General features: G+C 50.5%; 1 protein-coding gene across 1 annotated transcript in view; it reads right to left on the reverse strand.

The window, feature by feature from the left end:
• The window catches only part of CALB2 (calbindin 2), a 51,344-nt gene extending 32,465 nt beyond the window's left edge, over window positions 1–18,879 (reverse strand). Inside the window, exon 1 of the mRNA XM_030582161.1 lies at window positions 18,717–18,879. Within this exon, the coding sequence (XP_030438021.1) occupies window positions 18,717–18,807 (91 nt within the window). The 5' untranslated portion in view covers window positions 18,808–18,879. The remainder of the gene's footprint in view (window positions 1–18,716) is intronic.
• Between the last annotated feature and the right edge of the window lie 3,110 nt (window positions 18,880–21,989).

Here is a 21,989-nt window from a genome sequence, read left to right on the forward strand (position 1 = left end):
TATGTCTCAACTGAGCATGTGTTTGGAAGGAGTCGCATTCCAGGGCTTCTTGGGCTGAGATCACTATAATCTGCAGGCAAGGAAAAGTTTGTGGAGGCTAATTAAATAGTTTGCTAAAGCCAGGCGCACTTTGCCAGGGCTTGTCTTTAGCCACGTGTTCTTTCTCGCTGCTCCGTAGTACGTAGCGCACCCTGTGACGCAGGGAAAGACGGCTATTGAAGTGGGCAGGGCAGGGCAGGCAGGTTAGCCAGTGACGAGAGCTGCACGGATGGAAGGTGGGGCGGGATGAGACAGGGCCATGTGCCCCAATAGGGTGGAGGGCACCGTGTCTCCAGGGAGGGAGCCTTTACTACAGGATCAAAGGTAGAGCTAGCTTGATTTCATCTCCCCTTTACTCCTTCCCCTGGCTGGCCTAGGGTTAGCTGCCCAGCTAGGGGGTAGTTGGGAAGGGGTCCAGCTGGCAGATTTTTGTTTTTAAATCTATTTTCTTGGTTCCCTGCAGCATTGAGCTCAGGTATGGGAATGCCCTGGCTCTCCCTTTCACTAACCTGTTGGCTCAAATCCAGGCTGGCCAGTAGTAAAGAGTTCAACAAACAGAGAGGATAATGACCTTGTGCCAGGCCTTCAGCCCCACCCAGGGCTCAACAGTCCTTGTCCCTGCCTTGCATCAGGGAGGATGGAGGGGGTGTTATATCCCCTGCCTTGGGGTCAGTATGGGAACCCAGACGCCTCCCTCTGCTCTGGGTTCTAGGCCACCGACCCTGTACTAAACAGCTAAAGGTGCTTCCTCAGACTCCCTACTGCTTCCCTGGGCTCCTTCCGCTGCCTCCCAGCGCTGTTCAGAGGGCGATGCCTTCCAGTGGTTTGTCACTGGAGGGTCCAGCTCCTCAGACTATTTCCTGCCATTTTGCAGAGTATTCTAGCCAGGCTCCCTGGCATCTCCTTATGCTTGGTCTGCAGGCTCTCAGCCCAGCTGTTGCTGGTCGGCGAGTTAACCACAGCTGAAGAGGAGTCACTCTGCCCCTTCGTGGCTGCGGCAGGATGAGATTTGTACACCCCAGCACAGGATCTCAAACTTTTTGATAGGCCCTGTCTGCATTACAGAAATTTTAGTACAAAGTCAGCTTAACCTGGTAACTTACGAAAGTAAAGCGCCCTGGTTAGTTACACTGGGGAGATTTCTCTAATATGGGCAGGGGCATAATGTGGCCATGTCTTAATAGAGCCGCAGGTTGGGCCAGCAAGGCCGTGAGGTCCGCCTGGCTGAAGGGCTTAGCTGTGAGATGGCACAGACCAGTGCAGGCTGAGGGCTGTGGAAGCAGCATGGCTGCCCATGAGGGTGTGCGCTGGCTAGTGAGTGGGGACCCCTCCATGCATACCCCTCACCCCTGCTTTACTGTAAGCCTCCAGGGCTGGCACTTTCCTGACTGTGTGCTCAGTGCTGTAACTGCAGTGAATGTGGCTGCTGCGGGGGGGTCAGGGGCAGTTTGCTGTAATGTCCCAGGGCAGATCAGATACATGATCTGTTGCTGCCAGATGAAATGATCTAATGGAACGTACATACCCTCACTAGCTGCTCTTCTCTCCTGCACCAGTTCTTGTTCACTGGGAAGTCACTTCTTGGGGCCTGTTTCTTCTCTGCTTCTTGTGTGAGGAATTGCTCCCAGTTTCATGGCGCTGAGGGTACGTCTACACTACAGGATTATTCCGATTTTACACAAACCAGTTTTGTAAAACAGATTGTATAAAGTCGAGTGCACGCGGCCACACTAAGCACATTAATTCGGCGGTGTGCGTCCATGTACCGAGGCAAGCATCGATTTCCGGAGTGTTGCACTGTGGGTAGCTATCCCGTAGCTATCCATAGTCCCCGCAGTCTCCCTCGCCCATTGGAATTCTGGGTTGAGATCCCAATGCCTGACGGGGCAAAAATCATTGTTGCAGGTGGTTTGGGGTAAATGTCGTCACTCATTCCTTCCTCCGTGAAAGCAACAGCAGACAATCATTTCGCGCCCTTTTTCCCTGGATTGCCCTGGCAGACGCCATAGCACGGCAACCATGGTGCCCGTTTCGCCTTTTGTCACTGTCACCGTATGTGTACTGGATGCCGCTGACAGAGGCGGTACTGCAGTGCTACACAGCAGCATTCATTTGTCTTTGCAAGATAGCAGAGACGGTTATCAGTTGTTCTGTACCATCTGCCATGCCATTGTAAATTGGCAATGAGATGATGGTTATCAGTCGTTCTGTACCATCTGCTGCTGTCATGGGTGCTCCTGGCTGAGGTCGGCCGGGGGCGCAAAGACAAATATGAGAATGACCCCCCGGGTCATTCCCTTCTTTATTGTTTATCTAAAAATAGAGTCAGTCCTGCCTAGAATATGGGGCAAATGTGCTAGAGAACCAGTGTACCAGAGAGCACAGCTGCTCCATGTCAGATCCCGCAGAAATGATGAGCTGCATGCTATTCATGGGGGGTGCCCCTGCAACAACCCCACCTGTTGCTTCCCTGCTCCCTCAACCCTCCTGGGCTACCGTTGCAGTGTCCCCCCATTTGTGTGATGAAGTAATAAAGAATGCAGGAATAAGAAACACTGACTTATTAGTGAGATAAAATGAGGGGAAGCAGCCTCCAGCTGCTATGATAGTCCAGGCAGGACATTAAACGGTGCGGGGGAGAGGAGCCCAGCATCCTGCTGCTATGATAGTCCAGGCAGTACAGAATCTTTTCTTTACACATGAAAGGAGGGGGCTGATGGAGCTCAGCCCCTAGTTGCTATGATGAGGACGGTTACCAGCCATTCTGTACCATCTACTGGGAATGACCGGGAGTCATTCCTATTTTTACCCAGGCGCCCCCGGCCGACCTCACCTGAGGCCAGCCAGGAGCACTCATAGGCTGATGATGACGATGGATAGCAGTCATATTGTACCATCTGCCGCCGGGGAGGGGTGAGGGTGCTGTTGTTCATTGCCCTAGCACTGTGTCTACCAGCAGCATGCAGTAAACATAGGGTGACATATAAAAAAGTCAAGAAATGATTTTTTTCCCTTTTCTTTCACGGGGGGGAAGGGGGGTAAATTGACGAGCTATACCCTAAACCACCCCGGACAATGCGTTTGACTCTACAGGCATTTGTAGCTCAGCCAATAATGCAAATGCTTTTCAGAGACTGCGGGGACTGTGGGATAGCTGGAGTCCTCAGCACCACCTCCTTCCCTCCAGGAGCGTCCATTTGATTCTTTGGCTTTCCGTTACGCTTGTCACGCAGCACTATGCTGAGTCCCTGCTGTGGCCTGTGTCTGGAGATTTTTTCAAACGCTTTGGCATTTCGTCTTCTGTAACGGAGCTCTGATAGAACAGTGATCAGATCCAGTATCTCCTGTACGGTCCATGCTGGAGCTCTTTTTGGATTTGGGACTGCATCGCCACCCGTGCTGATCAGAGCTCCATGCTGGGCAAACAGGAAATGAAATTCAAAAGTTCGTGGGCTTTTCCTGTTTACTTGGCCAGTGCATCTGAGTTCAGATTGCTGTCCAGAGCAGTAACAGTGGTGCACTGTGGGATAGCTCCCGGAGGCCAATACTGTCGATTTGCGGCCACACTAACCCTAAACTGATATGGTAATACCGATTTCAGTGCTACTCCTCTCATCGGGGAGGAGTACAGAAACCGGTTTAAAGAGCCCTTTATATCGATATAAAGGGCCTCGTTGTGTGGACAGGTGCAGCGTTACATCGGTTTAACGCTGCTAAAATCGGTATAAATGAGTAGTGTAGACCAGGCCTTAGGCGTAGCTACCGAACACTGAACTTGAAAATGCCTGACCAAGCCGTGGCAAGCGGGTCACTGGGAGAACTGCAGCACAGACAGGAAGCTGATGTGGGGGGAATCTCAGAGAGCTACTGCTGCTAGAAATGAAGCTCTTATGGAGAGCTCCTTTCATGCGCCTCCCTCTCTGGGACAGGGTTACCCGGGCAGGGCCTCTTGGGGACAATATTGCTGCGAGTCCCGAGTCACCATTAAAGCATCTGCTCTCCCATGATGGGATAAGCCCTTACTCAAGTTAAAAACCACCCTGAAGGTGATGGGAATTCTGCCCATGCGAGGACTGGGAGGATACCAGGAACTTGCCTGTTTGTTATATCTATGAATGGTATTTACATGGCCACTGTAACAGGGTGACTGGCCCTTTAAGGGGAAACAGCTGCAGAGCTCACCTGTGATACTTACTTCCACCCCCAAGTGCAGAAAATGAGCAGTCAGGTGACAGGCAGGTCACATGCCTAAATCAGAGCCTCTGGGGTGGAGAGCAAACAGAAGCCTGTGGACAGCCAGACAGAATCCAGTTTTGGGAGTTGCTGTCTGACAGAAAGGAGGGAGAGACTAGGGGTACCACAACCCTGCAGCAGCCAGTCTCAGAGCCTGGGTCAACGGACTGGCTTGTGCTGCAGCAGGGCTAAAAGGAGTAGTGTAGCCATTCTGCTCGGAGCTTGCTGTCTGCAGCGCCTCCTGCTGGTCTCCTTCCACCCCTAGACCTGCCCCTTCGCTAGCTCTTCCTCCTTCACAGCTGCCTTTGTGGCACAATGCACCGTGTGACTGCAGAGACAAAAGTGCCCTCGACCTTGGAAGGCAGGGGAGGGGGAGATCCGACAGTGGCTGGCTGCAGCCACAGCTGCTGTTAACTACAAGCTCTCATTGTTTGAATGTAAAGAACACCATGCTCCCTGCATGATGTTTTCTTGCTGGGTATGACTGAGCTGCGGCTCTCCCCCAGGCAAATCAGCCCAGCTGCCCACCCAGTGCATGCTGCCCAGCCACAGGGCTGCAGGTGAGACCTCCAGGGTGTGCTTGTCCTCCTCGGAATTACAGCCTAGGCTCCCAGAGTGAGCAGTGGAAAGAGCCAAATGCAGCGACTCATCCAGTCTATTCCCATTCCCTAGGGCACTTTAAGGTAGCAGAGGGCTACAAAAACCCACAAAAACCCTTTGGCGGGCTGGGATGGTTGGGTCTTGCCTCTGGGTGGTGTGATCTCTGTGTGTGTGGGGGTGTGTTGGGTCTTGCCTCTGGGGAGTGGATTTGGTGACCAAGCCTGCCCTGTGCAAACCCTGCAGCAGCAGCTCCTGTCCCACAGGATTGGGCACAGCTTCCTGCGCTGGCCCGTTGGCTTCCACCAGTGTCACATGACACATGTTCCACCCTTGCTGGCCCTAGCGCTGCCAGATCACCTGCCCCAAGCTGGACTGTGGTGGGCCAAATAAAATGACTGCCAGGCTGGATGCAGCCCCTATGCTGCCAATTGCCCACCCCTGCCCTAGGGTGTCCAGAGTTAGCATTTATAATGCGGTAGCACCCAACAGCCACAGCCAAGTGGGGCCCTACAAGGCTTCCATTGCCTGGTCACTATCTCCTTCCCCACATGGCAGCTCCTGGCTGAACACCTGGCATTGTTTGATTGGCGGGAAGGGGTTTGTGGGACTTACCTACTGCAAAGACTAGGGCCAAGGAGTAAGAAGGGATGTGACTGAGGGATTCATTTACAAACGGCACAGTGAAAAGTGACCAGTTCCTTCTTTCTCCCATAATGAGAATGGTGGGGGTCAGCAGCTGGAAATGCTTCTCCCTATAGGGTAGAGTTCACGGCTACAGAAGGCCATTGTGTCAGACGCTATGGCTGGAACTTACCAAAATGATTTTATAAAGAACATCTGCAGCTATTGCAAGCAAAAGATAAATCAGTCTCATGGCTCAGGGGTTGGGCATACACTGATTGCTGCTATGGTCAGGAGGAATAATGTCCTCATCCCTTAATCTCCCACAAACTATACGGGCATTCCTGTGCATCATTAGGAGTTCTTATCTTCCTCTGAGTTCTCTGGCATTGACTGCTTTGGAAGATGGTTTTTGATGGGCCAATGGGCTAGTGCCCCAGTGCTTTGTGACATGCTGCAGTAACAGAGACTCACTTGTTAAAATTCCCAAGGAGATAAGTAGCTCCTCGTGATAACGGATGAATTTCCTTAGTTATAGAAAAACAGCCCATATGTTCTTTAGCTAACAGCACAACTTGGTGTTTAGGCTGTGCCAATTTTCTGTAAATATATACATTCAGCATCTACCACTAGAACTCTTTGTTTACTTACTTTTTACCAAAATAATAATAAAAAAAGAGAGAGACCATTTTTACACAATGCATAATTAGCCTGTGGAACTCATTGCTACAAGATATCACTGAGCCAAGAGCTTACCAGGATTCAGAAAAGACTCGGACATTTATATGGCTAGTGAGAACATCCACGCTTAGATTAACTAGGAATATACATGCACGAACTCCAGAATAGGGAAGGGCTAGAAGTCTGCGTTGCTTCTGGGGCTAAACAAACACCTCTTGGAGGAGTTAATCAGAAACTTCCCTTGAGGGTTGGTCATTAACAAATGTCCACTGCTGGGTCCTGCTATGGCCTCTATTATCTGAGCACTCACAATGTGAACCAGAGTTGTCCTGGCAGTTTCCTTGGGAGGTAAGGAAGTGCTATTGCCCTCATCTGACAGATGGGGAAGTGAGGCACAGAGACAGACTAAGGCCCTTCTTCAGGGTCACACAGGGACCCACAGCAGAGCAAGGAATCGGACCTGCGTGTGTCTTAGTCGCAGGGATCATTGCTGTTGTGCATGGGGAGGCTGGCACTGCCATGGCCCCTGCAGTAACTAGCTCGTGGGGCTAGAAGACATCAGTCTTCATGACTGTCTTGCTGGCACCTTTCATCCACGCAGTGTTCCACTGGACGGCACCCACTAACTCCCTCGGTATCCTCTTGGAGCAATGGATGTTGCCCAGGATTCTCCGCTTGCTGTCTCCTTGTAGATCCCTTGTTTTGCTCCCAGGACCTGCACCCCCCTTCCTCTTTTGTTTTTCGCTGGCTCCTGTGTTCTTGTGACCTCTTTGTTTCCCTGAGCAGAGCCCCACCACACACCGATCAGAAAGGCTGGTACCCTGCACCCACACATACATCCAAGCAGCGTTCCACTAGCTCCCTTCTTCTCCGGGGGTCTCCGCTTGGTGCCTCGCACTGATGCTCTTCTGTTGTACCTTTGACCCATCTCTGCACTGTTCATTTGTCCCATTAGTTGATTTCAGGGTTTTTCTGGCTCTTCCCCACTTCGAAGTGGGTGGCCCTCCCTCCACTGGAAATCAAAGAGCCCACAGCCTTTCGCTAGCACTGAAAAGTACTTTGAAAATTCCAGTCCCTTGCTGATTTCCGTTTGGCCACTTGGCTCTGGGCCCTCAATACACAGGGCTGCACGAGTGGTTTCCTGGAAAAGGCCCTCTCTCTTTGCTGCCCTCCCAAAAATAGTCCTCCCAGGAAGGGTGCAGGCAAGCCATTGCCAGTTGAGCCTCATGCAGATTTTTCAGCAGCCTTTCCCCAGTCGCTGGGCAGTCAGGTTGGAAGGGTCAGTGCACAGAGTATGGCTGATGCTTTGGCCCTGGAAGGAGCTGCCGTCTGGCCTGCAAAACATTTACTGGCCTTCTACGCTGCTGTACACTTAAAGCTGGGGTTCCTATGGTAACAGTGCCTTCTCGCTCCCTTAATGAATCCATGCCCAATTAGTTTCCGTTCGGCCTCCCTTCCTGTCTCTCTAACTCCAGCGCATCTCTCTGCCATCGCTTTCTAATTGCCATCTGAAAGGCTCCTGTGCTCGGGCGTTCTCATGTGGAGCAGCGCAAGCAGGGTGAGGCTTCAGCGAAGATTTAATCAAGCGACCATGGGGCTGCGGCGCTCAGCCAGGAATCCGGGGAGCAGCGATCACTATCGCCTGCCGGCAGCGCCTGCCCCCTTCCTATCCAAGTCGCTACACAAATAGCTGTGCCGCTGACACCCCCTCCACGCCCCTCCCCCAGCCAGCAGCTGAGCGTGTGAGTGCACCAGGCCCCTAGGAACAGCGAGCAGTGGGATTGTGTCTGCGATTTCCCAGCACGGTGACTAATGAGGCTTGTCCTGCAGCCATGCCCGGAATGACACACACGTACCAGGCTGGTTTGCGTTGCACAGGGCTGTGCTGGGGCTGGAAGGAGCAAGGACACATCTGAGTGTCTCTACCCATGCCCTGCCTAGAAGACAGAAGAGGAAGCTGTGACCATATTTTCTCTCGGCTGCACCAAAGGGAAGCCCTGGAAAAGAAAACACCCAGAGGCAAAAGCTAGGGAGACACTTGCTTATCTCCTCCCACCCCCCCACCTTCTTCCTGAATTGTTTGGGAATGACTAACTCTTTCGGGTATGTCAGGTTCTGGGCTCCGGCTAGGAGCTGTTTGACTGTGATGTAGATGTTCAGGCTGGGTCTGAACTCTGCAATGGCAACTACATGGCAATCGAACAGCCCCTGAGCCCGTGCCCCGCAAACCAAGCCAGCTGGCATGGGCCAGCTGTAGGTGTCTAGTTGCAGTGCAGACAGACCCTAAGACTATTAGGGATTGAAGGTCATGCCGTGCCTTACTGGAAAGGTCATCTTTCACGCATGCTAAAGTACCAGGTTAGAGTGCTTCCATTCCTGCCTCTCAGAGACCCCAGGGCACTGGGCTAGGCAATTGCTCACCCAGTCGGCTGGTTCCTGTATGTGGGGTTTCCATTGTCACCCACCCTTGACTGACAAGGAGCTGGTGGATTTGTCATCATTATGTAAAATCTGTCTAGGTACTTCTATGGACGACAGCATCTCTGTGTCTGGATTGAGCCTCACAACACCCCCTGCCCCATGTTCCCATTTTACAGCTGGGAAACTGAGGCACAGAGTGATGCCGTGACCTCCCAAAGATCACACGAGAAATTTATGGCACCACTAGGAAGATAACCTGAGCCCCAGGCCAGTGCTTTAACCAGGACACCATTCATCATCCTCTTTATCAATAAAAAATGCAGAGGAGCCCCAAGCACCTTTCAGTTCAGTTAAACAGCAGCAATTCGTTCAGCAAATTGAAAAGAAAAACAGGAAAAGTTCCAAGTCACTGGATTCTCTTTTGCCATGGCCACGTCAGAGCTCTCAGCAAAGCAGGTGGATCTTACACTCCCACTACTGCACTGTAAATGACCCACAGCCCAGTGTCAGATGGCTTCAGAAGTTTCACCCATAGAGTTATTTAGTTGTTCCATGGACAGACATGGTAGTTCAGATTCTGCTCTTCACAGACCCTTTTTTTTTTAAAAAATACCATGGCTCCTGCTCAACTAAGTGGCTCAGTCCAGAATTTTGGTCTCCTTGCTAGAGTACGTATTTGGCCCCCATTACAGCATCTGAGCCCCACAGTCCCTCACGTGAGGTAGGGCTCTGCTATTATCTGCATTTTACAGAGAGGAAACTGAAGCACAGAGACGCTAGATGAATTGCCTACGGTCACACAAGGAGTCTGTGGCAGAGCAGACAATTGAACTCTGCTCTCTAGCTACTTCCATAACCCCTGGGCCATCCTCCATCTCCTGTGCATCCCTCCATCTGTGTCACCACAGAGCCAGGCACTGCAAGCCTGGGGAGTCGGTTTGGTTTTAGTGACTACATTTTGCACTGTGAGTTCTGTACCCAGCTAGTTCACATTCCTGCAGGATTCGGCTATCCACAGTGACCGTCAAAGGTGAGAGTGGCTGACAAGTGGACCTCATGCTGGCGGCAGCCAGGCACAGAGCTTTGCGGTCTGTTTATTTGGAGTGAGAAGAACCTTGCCCTGGTATCTGTGCCCAGTGAGAAGAGAGGCCAGAGAGCTTGGTGGACATAGCTGTGGCTATTTATTTCAGAGCCATCACTTTGAGTCCACCCTGCTCTGACATCAGATGAGTTTCATCTAACCTGACCGACGATAGATCACAGACCTCCAACACCTGCACACTAAACCCAGCCCTGGAAATGAGACCAACGTAAATGAGATGTTCGAGCTTCGGCAGTGAGCTGCTGCACTGAAGGACTCTGCTGCTGTCCCACTGCCCTGGCCTCTGCTTAGGAGCCCAGACAGAGCAGAGGTAGATGGTTATTGACACTGTCCCACGGTGTTCTGAGGTCTGAGAGGCCACAGCCAGAGGGGCAGCAGATTTATCCACAGTCACTGACTCTCAGCTGGGTCCCAAGAAGCCCAGTGCTTCAGTGGGGCCGTTCTTTTCCATATCAGCTGAGACAGCCTTCAAGCCAGTGAGCACAAAATAGAAGCGAATGAATAGACATAAGAGCGGCAGTGCCATTCACAAGGATGGACACAGCCAACATAATCAACCCTGGTGCACTTTGGAGCGCAATGGTCAGTGGTTTACTGGTGAATGTCCTCACCAGGCAACAGTCCAGACCAGGGCTACAGGCTGAGCGAAATGAATGTGCTGCAATGTATTTATAGGTGGTTGTCACATCAAGAGGAAGGGGGTGGAAGTTGGGGGAAAATACACCTCTACCCCGCCATCACGCCACCCGCTGTAACATGGATTCAGATATATCGCGATAAAGCAGCCCTCGGGGGGGGGCGGGGGCGGCTGCGCACTCCAGCAGATCAAAGCAAGTTCGATATCACACGGTTTCACCTACAACGCGGTAAGATTTTTTGGCTCCCGAGGACAGCGTTGTATCGGGGTAGAGGTGTACATTTCCCAGCTAGGAAATTCCCTTCATGAAAAAAATCTCTACATCTAAGCAGCAGCCATGGACAAAAACCGTTGAGCAAACCCTCTTGGAAGCTCACGATCACAGCAGGCTAGAACTCTGATGCTCCTATCACAGACAGCACAGGCACCTGCCATTAGAATTCAGTGAAAATCTCCTCTAAGCATAAGTAATATAGGGTTGATGGCACACAGCTGAGCAGTTCTGATTGCTGCCAGTAGAAGGCAGTCATGCACATATAAACCAGTTCATTACAACAGCTTTATGGGAAATGCAGGACGGTCCAGTGATCATGGCGCTAGCCTGGGACTCCACAGAGCCTGGTCCAGTGCCTTGCTCTGCCATAGACTTCTTGTGTGACCTTGGTCAAGTCACAGTCTCCTGAGCCTCAGCTTCCCATCCATAAAAATAGAGTGACTAGTACTTCCCTGTGGGACTGGGGTGCTATGAGGATAAATACACTGTGAGGTACTCAGATACTAGAGTAACATGGCCGTATGAGTCCCTGAAATACCTGAAGCTTCTTTCTCTTAAGCTTCTGGTGCTGTGGACAGAACCCTATGGGCCAGTGGTCTTTTGGGTGATGGCAGTTTCTAAGTTGATCCATTCCCTTGTTTCAATAGTTTTTGAGCGATGGCTGCTTGGGAGTCGAGGGGTGCAAAGGACAATGGTTACGTCAATGGCTTCCCCTTTTGTGTCTGAGCCGCAGGGAGTCCCAGCCAAGCCTGGCTCACATCTTTTTAAAATGATGATTTTTATACAATTTTTCCCTTTGTTGGCAAGAAGCGAGCGTGGCTCTTTCCAGCTCTGGCTGGGCTCTTTGATGTGATAGTAACGGGCTGAACAGTCCTTGTTAAACAGCCTCTTTGCAAAGATAAAGGATTTAGCTGCTGCTTTTCTGTGGGTCTCGCTGCAGCTGTCTGCACTAGGGACGTTTACCCTTCCAGTCGCCCACCACTGCAGTCACTGGGGAAGCCCAGCATGCTAGCGACAATGGGAACCTTCATACCACCATGCTGGCTAATCCTGCCCAGAGCAAGTAGAGATGACATAGTGGGTAAAATGCCAGAGGCCATCTACACTAGCTGCCGTCTGTTTCAACAGACGCACTGTTTGTAGTGTTAGCAGGGGTGGGAAATGCAAAGGCTCTAGTGTAGACATGAATTAATGGCTGGATCAATTTATCCTCAGCTCAGTGGGCCAGGTGCAGCACCTCTGACTTCACTGGCCACCTTATGCGGTCCGTCTCCACAGCCATGTTTCTGGCGGCAGCTTGTGCTGCTCCTCTGACCCACTTTCGGCCAGCATGACAGACTCGTATCTGTGCTGCCGCTGTCCTGCCTCTCAGCTGGAGGGGAGCTGTGGTTGGGTGGCCGTACCTCATGCACTGCCTAATCGTGTTTTGTGCCCGTCAATAGCACTGAGTTGGGTGGACAGTGTCCGGCTTTTCATGTCCTGGGGACCTACTGTCCTGGCTAATGTCCTGGATATACTGGCAGGCAGAGGAGTGTCCCCAACCTCTCTGAGCAAACCATGGCTGGCTCAGTTTTCTCTGTTCCCTGGCTCCTCAGCCCCAGGGAAACAAGGACCAGATTTTCACAAGAGCTCTGCACCCAATGGACACCCCGTGAAAATCCAGGTCAGGCCCACCAGGATGCTATTCCTTCCTTCGCTGGAGGGAAAAGGCAGGCAGGGGCAGAGGGGCTGGGGCCCTTATCTCTCTCTCCCTTTTCTTGCAAGCTCCTGTGGACTTTGAATCAGTCCGGCAGACCGGGTTTAACCAAACACTCACCACAGGACTGCTGTGTCCAGCAACTTGCCAATGGACACATCTGTTTTCCTTTACACACCACAGGGCTTCACATCCAGAAGGAAAAATAGCTCCCACCAGCTCAGCGAAGAATTCATGTAGCGTTAGCCCCAGTCTTCCAACATGGAGACGGCAGGTCCAGCTTAGACTGCTAGATGCTTTGAGGCATCTGCATTTTAAACAGAATTTTTGTCTGTCAACAAATAATCGCTTCCTGACTATCTTACAGAGAGGGGGGCAGTAAAACCAAATGGGACAGTGCCTCATCAGTCAGGATACTGGAGCTTCCAAGTTATTGGGCGTGATGCAGGACTCGCTGGGCAAGGTTACGCTGCGAGTTAGGGTCCATTCTGGCCTTTAAGTCCATGAAGGGACCCAGGCACCACTGACTCTTAGTAACCCTCCGAACTGGGAAAGAAAGCAGAGGGTGGGGAGGCTATAACTGGTGGAGAAAGCCAGCAGGGAATAAAACAGTCACCATTAGCAAGGTCTTATCTCAAGGCTTAATTCTTCTAAACTAAAATTCCTCAGTGCGGGGTTCAACCCAGCCCAGTGAGCCGTGAGCATGACCATACCCTGGCATTGCTCAGACTCTTCCTTGAGCACCTGCCCACGCTGAGCTCAACTTAACCCTTTGCTCACCAGGAAGTGACCACATTTTGGCCAGTACTGTCAGTGCTGTGGCTGGCTGTCACTGAGAGGAAGCAGGGATGCTACATGGTGTGTCCTTTGCCCTTGGAGTCTGCATCCAGAGTAGGATTCTAGGGCAGGCACACTGGGCATGGGTGGTAGCCCTTTGTAATGGAGCACTGCGCCCTTCTGCCCCATTTGGTGCACCCCGCAGCATATGGGACAAGCAGCAGGGCGACTGGCCACACCTCCATGGTGAACTGCCTGGCATTGTGCCTCCAACCACTTTGAGTACTGGGGGAGACTCCTGCCCTGCAATGGGGCCCAAACCCCTCCCTCTGCCCTCTCTTGACACTAACACGTCCAGGCAGCCCCTGGCAAGGCTGGGGGTTTCCAGTTTGAGGGAACTTAATTTAGGTAAAAACACACACAAGCTGCTTTTCAAGGTAAGAGGAAATGAGATGGTCTCCCAGGAGCAAGGAATCTGCCAGTTGCCCAGAGGTGTCCTGGCCTTTCCATGCCAGTGTGCTGCCTGACTAGGCCAGTATTTCAGATGGGTGAGGACCTGAGGCACTAGCTTTGTACCCGGGAGGCTGCAGGGTTCCTCCTAACAGACTGGGCTCTTGTACCAGAGTTGGGCAGGCTACCAAGGCTCCTTCTCAGAGAGCGACACTGGAGATGCGTCTCCCATAAGATCCTTTAAAGCCCTGCCAGGAATCCCAGTTGTGAGCCTAGCAAGGTATGTTACACAGGGCGCCACCTAGTGCCTGAACAATACAACACCGTGTAGCATCCCACTGCATCCTGCGCAAGACAAGAGCTCCAAGCAGGGACCATTTGCAATGCTCAACATTTATTGGTCCAAGAAAACCTGTGAGCAATGCTGGATACTGGCATATTACCATATTAACTAGCTATGTACAGATAGCTCTTCTGCAGCAATCTTCCAACACTGGGAAAGGTGAATTGGAGCCTCATTCGGCCCCAGGGCTGCCCAGAGGATTCAGGGGGCCTGGGGCAAAGCAATTTCGGGGGCCCCTTCTATGAAAAAAAGTTGCAATACTCTAGAATACTATATTCTCATGGGGGCCCCTGTGGGGCCCAGGGCCTGGGGCAAATTGCCCCACTTGCCTCCCCCCCACCCCCCGGGTGGCCCTGTTCGGCCCCATGGCAGTGTGGGCCAGTTCTAAAGCCCACTGGATCCATTGGAAAGAATCCTGTTGGCTTCACTGGGATTTGACTCAGTCCATGCATGAGTAACTAACTGAAGTCAGGTTTCAGTGGTAGCCGTGTTAGTCTGTATCAGCAAAAACAACCAGGAGTCCTTGTGGCACCTTAGAGACAAACACATGTATTTGAGCATAAGTTTTCTTGGGCTAACATTTGTATCTTCCAAAGGAGAAATGGAGCCCTAGGAGCAGAGGAGTTTGTAGCTGATGTTGAGACCTGGGAAATCAGAAAGAGAGAGAGATGGGGACTGAGTAAAAGAGGCAAGAGACACAGGCAGAGGAACAAAGCATGGGAGAGAGAAAAGCCAACTAGAAATTGACACATCTGTAAGAGGTAAGGAGTGAATGAGGGGGAAAGGATGAAATGACAAAGAGAAAGAAAACTCAGAGAAGATCAGTGAGCTGGATTCTGCTTGGCGCTAATGCACCTCATGTTTTAATTGCATTTCCCTGGCCATTAGACTCAATCCTTTGGCTGCCTCTAGCCTGAAAACCTTCAACTCCGCTGGGGCTGAGAAATCATTTTAACTGGGTGCAAAAGTAAACAAGGCACATCGACCCGCCAGACACCCGTGCTGTGTGCTGACCTGTCGGGTAACCTCTGCCATTCTCATTTGCAAGTATGGCCCCCTCCAAGGGCCCAACAGATGGGTTAATATTTTCATTTGTATGTGCAGCCACTGTCAAGGAGAGAAATGACCGAAATATAGCAGCTCTGCACTCCAATGGTGCACTGAATATGCTTCCCTTGGGGCTTCCTGTGTGGCAGATGGCAGAGACATCACATTTCCCAAATCCCTCAGTCGAACCCCCAGACTCTGCCATACAGGACCACTGGGTGAAATCTCTGGCCTGTGTGCTGCAGGAGGGCAGGCTGGACTAGCACAACAGTCCCTTCTGGTCTTCGGTTCTCTGAGACCGAGTGCGAAAAATTCTTATGAATGTAAATTAAGACAGTTTCAGTCCCAGCTGTACTCCTTGCTTCCGATGTTGAGGAGGAAAGTGGGCGAGGGGATGCTGCTGCAGTGGGAACTGGAGTTGTTAAAGCCCAGCCTTTTGCATCTTTCAGGGCGCTGGCTGGAAAAGTGATTGACCAGAAATGACTTTGTGACATTCCACATTGAATCTCTCAGCGAATGCTGAGCACATCTGTTCAGTTTATAAATCAAAAGAAGGCAGAGGACGGCAAACCCTGTTCCTGGTGGCAGTGGTGTAAATCCAAATCAAACCACTAATTTCAGTGACATTACTCCAAATTTATATCAATGTAACTAGGAGCAGAATTTGCCATGATTTTTCTCATACCCGGCAGCATGGAAACCTCCAGCTGGGTTCTCTCTGCCTCTTCCGTCACTGCTGATAATAAAGTTTCTGCAGCCAGAACTCAGCTCACGGTTTTGGAACAGAATCGAGTTGGTACTGTTAGATGTTAACGAGAACCCAGGTAGCTCTCCCCTAGCTGCAGTGACTCTGCCAGTGCAAAGAGCTCTGCGGTTATTTTAGTTCAACCAGCAATGATTCTTTGAATTGCTTTGCACTCAACATCTAGCATATTTTTCCTGACTGTCTGATTTAAAATAATCACAAGTGCTTTCAAACTGAGATAGAAACTAATGTGGGCAGATTTTGAAAGCAAATGAACCCAAGCCACTACCTTCTGTAAATGCTTCCCAAGATCACTTTTGCTGTTTGTTTACCGAGGCTTGTTGGGTTGTGGAGTGAGAGTGTTTCTTAAGCAGGTGGCTTTGTTTAATTGGTCTCTACAATGCCCTGAAGGGAGAGATGATAATCAGGAGAGGTTTCCTTCACAGGTGTTGGTGAGATGAGGGGTGGAGAAGGGAGGGGGAAGAGAAGGGCCCCAAGGACAAGGCTGAAAAAAAAATGATGATTTGGCTGAACAAACCTTGAGCCACAGATGGAAAGAGATGGAGATAAAGGTGGATGGGACACTCCCATGGAATCTTTGTTCTATCTTTGGATCTTACTTAATTCCTATTTCACTGCTGCCACTGACTCCTCTCCCTTGTTCCTGAGGCTTGCTGTTCACTCTAGTTCTTGCTACAGGATTTTAAACCTTCTTGTCTTTTCCCTTCCCTTGTTTATGACCCCAAGTGCCTGGAGGCTCCCTGGACTCACAAGTAAAGACCCCTCCACGACCATTCCCTAGTGCCTCTTCCCCCCTGGCCTCAACTTCACCTTCTCACCCCTTTACCAAGCTGCGGAGTTTCTGCTACAGATGGGCTAAACTGGGATCATCTGGAGTCCCTCCAGATTCAGGGGTGTTTCAATTTGGGGCTTTGCTTCAGGCAAACGTCTGCTTCTCGTCTTCTGCTCTAATTGCTGTCAAAGTGTGATGTAATGGCAAGGATATGGCTAATGCTAAGCTAGCATGACAATAATAATTGGCAGCCATGCCAAGTAAGTGCCCCCCGGTCTCCGGGGAAGTCCTCTGCTCTCCTGCCCTATCCATCTGTACTGATTCACTCATAAATTGCAGTTTACACATCAACACCCCGTTTACCCAGACTGTGTGTGTTATTAGATGTTCCAGATGTATCAGGACTGATGTTTTAACCCCTCCACAAATACAAGGCTCCCCACCAGTCTGTTCCAATTAGCAAATACTTCTAGAGATGAAAGCTCTACAAGGAGATTTCTGAGGAGAGCTTAAGTAGCTGAGCACCAGGTCATTGTATCTTGGTGACCTGCACACCCACCACACTGATGCTGTGCATGGAACTCCCTGCCTTTTGCTAGTGTTCCAGCTTATTCCTGGGGGAATCCGAGTCTTTCTCCCATTTCATAGCTGCTGTTTCCTTCTGATGGAAGCTACAGATCCATGTCCCAGGAAAGTCCTTCAACACCTTTAGCCTATGAGGCGGAGAGGCTTGAAACTGATAAGAAGTTATTTATTTATTGTAAACACTCAGGCAGCCTGTACATCAGCGCTCCCGCTCCCCTGTGAATGAAGATCCTGGAGTCCTGGAAACTTAAGATTCCTCCTGCTCTGTATGGGGAATTCCATTAAATAAATTATATAATGGAATTCCCACGAAGGACATTCCTTTTGTGCAGGATGGGTGGTATGTCAAGGTTTCAGGACCAGGTAAATGGACGGATTACAAGGGTCTGCAAGTGGCTATGATTCAGCGCTGGCTTACCTGACTAACTACCCCAAGATAGCAGTTGTTCGTGACAGAGAAGCTGGGCACTTTGAAATACCAGCTGTATAGAGACCCTTCTGCACAGCCAAGCTCACTCCCTGCTTCGAGAGGGACACAGAGAGGAAGTAAGGGGATCGGACATGCACAGGGGGTTTCTTTCTGCTCCACCAAAGCCGTGCTCAAATTAGGAAACTTTAAAGCCAATTTTCATTTTCAGGTTGCATTGGTATCTCTGGGCTCAGATGGGTCAAAACTGCAAAAACTTCACTTGCCATCTGGTTTTGAAGCCAACAGCTGACTGAAAGGGCACAACAGACACCCCTAAACCTTTACCTAGGAGATGGTGCTGGCTGTCATGCCTGCAGACAGCTCATCCCATCCTAGCATACCCCTACCTGCTCGGCCATCCGCTCAGCATAGCTTGCTACCAGCGTAACCATCCACATTCCATTCCCCCTCCTATTGCACAGAGGACAAAAGCTACAGAACTGACCAAAGATCTGGACTCTTCACATAGAGATTTAAGACTGGGGTCAAATTCAGCCCAGGTGCAAACAGGTACAACACCACTGACTTCAGCTACATTATGCTGGGTTACCCCAGGGTTTAATTTTAGTCCAAGTGTCATTTTTATTCCCCATCAGTTCTGGACCCTGCTGAACACCAAACAGAACCAGCGGAAAGAGGATTACTGGGCTGCCTGACCTGGAATACAGAACAGCACCACAAGGGATTGGAGTTAAGACTGGGGGAGTCCAGCAAGCAAGAACTATTGGGGCAACAAAGCAAAATACTAGCCAGCTCCGTATTTTAAAAGGCAGCTGTGTGGTTCCCACAAGGGCACAGCCTTGGCACAAGCAAAGCCAGACCCAGCATGTTACAGTGATAGGAGTTCATCCTGTGCAGCTTAGGATGCTGGCGGCAATGTCACGCCAAACAGAGCAGAGGGGCCGAGAGATGACTAGGTGCAATACCTAGCGCCTGGGTCTCCTAGCTGGAGCTGTGTCCATTGAAAAAGTTTCCTCCAATTAATAACAATAAAAAGCCCCTTAAAATGCGCAGTTAGGAAAAGTTTTTTTTTACAGCTGTCCCAACAGAACAATATACATTTCCATAGCCCAAATGCACACAGCTCTGACTCTAGCAATAGCACACAGGGATGGATTTTTATCAAATATTTAAGAGTTTAAAAAATCCTCTTAAAAGTATCTGAGATTTAAAAGAAGTTTTGGGGGTGAGGTTCTTACTGACCATCAGAATCGTAATGTTTCCAGATGTCCAGGAACTGGGATGCTGTGAGCTCAGCCAGGTGCAGGTAAGGGGTCTGCTGCTTCACCGCCATGGTCAGCTGCCAGGGCAACCCTCAGTGCTGCTCTTTGCCTCCTCTTCAGCTCCAGTGATCTCGCCACCAATATCTCCAGCCTCTCTCTGCTCCGCCTTTATATAAACCCTCCGGAGCTTGCACAGGGCCCTGGCAGCCACAAGGGGGCGCGCAGTCCCTGAGAAGCTAAGCTCCAGCCAGAAAAAGGAAGGGAATGCAGGAGAGAAATGGGTAGCGATGAGGGCTGGGGGTGTGTGGAGCATAAAGGGGTGAGAAGCTGAAGGCAGGAGCAGAGTTTCCAGGATTTCGCTAACATCCGGGGGTTTCTGCGTAGCAGGAGCCAACCAATCTAGTTGAAAAGGTCCAGTTGTCTCTCTGGGATTGATGTCCCTGATCTATATTGCAGGCTGCTGAGAGCTCACCAGCCCTAGCATGGTACCCTCCCTGTTAAAGTGGGCTGTGTGCTCCAGAGCGAACTGGCCGGCAGCGCTTGCTGTGCTCTGGGTTGAGACGGACCAGTTGGACCCCGAGCCCAGAGCAAACTGGGCTGAGCTCAAAGACTTTCAAGACTCCTCTGGGTTGTGGCACCCAAGCCCCTAGACAGGACCGGGGTAAGAGAATTCAGTGCTGCTCTGTCTTGATCCAGCTGGGTAGTGAGGAGACATAGTTATCTGGAGGCTGATGGGTGGTCACTGTGGGTCTCCAGCCAGCTCCACCACCCCAAACTGATACTCGTTGGCCTCTGTATTGTCAGTCTCAGCAGAGAAACCAAGGCCTGGAAAGGCCGGGGAGATTGAAGTCCCCTCTCACCCTCGGAGGCTGGTGTGATCTGGAATGCTGCCCCCCTCAGCTCTGCAGCTTGTCCTTCCCCAGTGTATGTGGCTGTGCTACCCTGTATTTGCAACAGGCCTTCCTTACAAAGCAGCCCTTCTAGAACGCGGGTCCAGCTCCTGGTGGGATCAGTGGGGGATTGCTGCTGCCTCTTTCCTGATGGGCCTGGTCACTGGGGAGGGGATGCAGGGCTCTGAGGCTCTCAGTCCAGAACATTAACAGGCACTGGCCATTGACAATTAAAAGAGAGACTCAAACTGGCCTAGCTGCTGTGCTGTGTAACAAATGACAGGATCAGAGACAGTGGTGCTCAATAGCACTGAGACCGTGTGATCCATGCCGAGCAGGCTAGGCCAGGCCAGAGCGAGAGATGTATCTTCATTCCTGGCCCACCCTCACACAAGGATCTTGCTGTAAGAAATCAGACTGAGCATGCCTTGGCAAATATCACTGTCCGCTGTTGTGAGGCCCGGACTCTCTGGTCTCTTGTTCTCCAACCCAGTGGGACCAGAAGGGCTGGGAGGTGGAAGCATGATCAACTTCCCAGTGGCCGGGTTACTGTCACGGCCTGCTAGAGAAATATCTGCCCGCTGATCATGAGCAACATTAACTGAGCTCTAAATAATAATACCACCAGCTCTTCTACAGAACTTTTCAGCCATGGATCTCAAAGCAAGGAAGGAGAGAAACATCATTATCCTCATTTGACAGATGGGGAAACTGAGGCACAGAGTGGCGAAATGACTTGCCCAAGGTCACCCAGCAGGCCACTGGTCTTATCTAATATAGAGGCCAATATGATTATTGTCCCTATAAATGCCTGATCTTCTGTAGTGCCTCATTATTTCCCTCTCCAAAATAAGCCCCTGATCCTGCAAACACTAGGGCATGTGTTTGACTGTAAGCATGTGAATACTTTCATTGAAGTCAATGGGGGCTACTCACCTGAGTAACTGTTTGCTCGTGTAACTGTTTGTAACTGCGTGTAACTGTTTGCAGAAGCAGGGAGCTACTTCCCGCAGCTAGACCCCTGCACCCCAAAAGAGCCCTGTTGAAGTCTCCTCGCAGGCTCACAGGTGTGGCTGCATAGAGCAGCTTGCAGGGCCTATGGAGTTGTAGTTCGGATGATGTAAGCAAGCAGTCTCTAGGAGTACAGTGGAGTCTTTATTCAAGCAGCTCTCAGAAATATACGACTCTCTGCTATCTTGAAAATGTCCTCTCCTTGCTCTCCCTTCCAAAATTTCCCATGGGTGTCTTTGCATTTAGCAACTTTTGCTTTTCTTCAATTAGCATTAAATCCCAATAAAATCTTAGGGTCTGATTCTCCTCTCCCACCAGTGTTAATGAGAAATAGACTGTATGAAATCAGTGCAGCTAAATCGATATGAATGAGAGGAAGGAGCAGACCTATAAAGACCAGAGTCAATAGGAGTTAGTTGCCTAAATACTTTTGAGGATCTGGGCCTAAATCTTACTTTGAGATCTTCTTTGTAAGACATTTTCATGCACGGAAAACAATACAAAGATTATATACAGAAGTTGGGGTCAGCAGCAAATTATGCATGAGATCTTCTCCCCCCCACCCGGATCTAGTAACATCAAGTCAGCGACACCATGAAAGGACTCACCACATCAGCCACACCATCAAGGGCTCAGTCACCTGCACGTCTACTAATGTGATATATGCCATCATGTGCCAGCAATGCCCCTCTGCCATGTACATTGGCCAAACCGGACAGTCCCTACGTAAGAGAATAACTGGACACAAATCGGACATCAGGAATGGTAACATACAAAAGCCAGTGGGAGAACACTTCAATCTCCCTGGACAGTCTATAACAGATTTTAAAGTCAGTATTCTTGAACAAAAACCCTTCAGAAACAGACTTCAAAGAGAAACAGCAGAAGGAAAATTCATCTGCAAATTTAACACCATTAATTTGGGCTTGAATAGGGGCTGGGAGTGGCTGGCTCGTTACACAAGCAGCTTTGCCTCTCCTGGAATTGACACCTCCTCGTCTGTTATTGAGAGTGGAACACATCCACCCTGATCGAATTGGCCCTGTCAACACTGGTTCTCCACTTGTGAGGTAACTCCCTTCTCCTCATGTGTCATTATACAATGCCTGCAGCTGTAACTTTCACTCCATGCATCTGAAGAAATGGGTTTTTTACCCACGAAAGCTTATGGCCAAATAAATCTGTTAATCTTTAAAGTGCCACCGGACTCCTTGTTGATCTAGTCAGATTATTGGTGGATTTTTTTTCTGCTTCCTGTCAGCTTCAGAATTATAGGAAGATTTCCAGACCCAAACGAACAGGTGAAACCTGAGGTTTATCACTTGCTCTAACAAAACGTGCCTCAGGGAAGA

The sequence above is a fragment of the Gopherus evgoodei genome, chromosome 12 (assembly GCF_007399415.2).
Source record: "Gopherus evgoodei ecotype Sinaloan lineage chromosome 12, rGopEvg1_v1.p, whole genome shotgun sequence".
NCBI classification, from domain to species: Eukaryota; Metazoa; Chordata; order Testudines; family Testudinidae; genus Gopherus; species Gopherus evgoodei.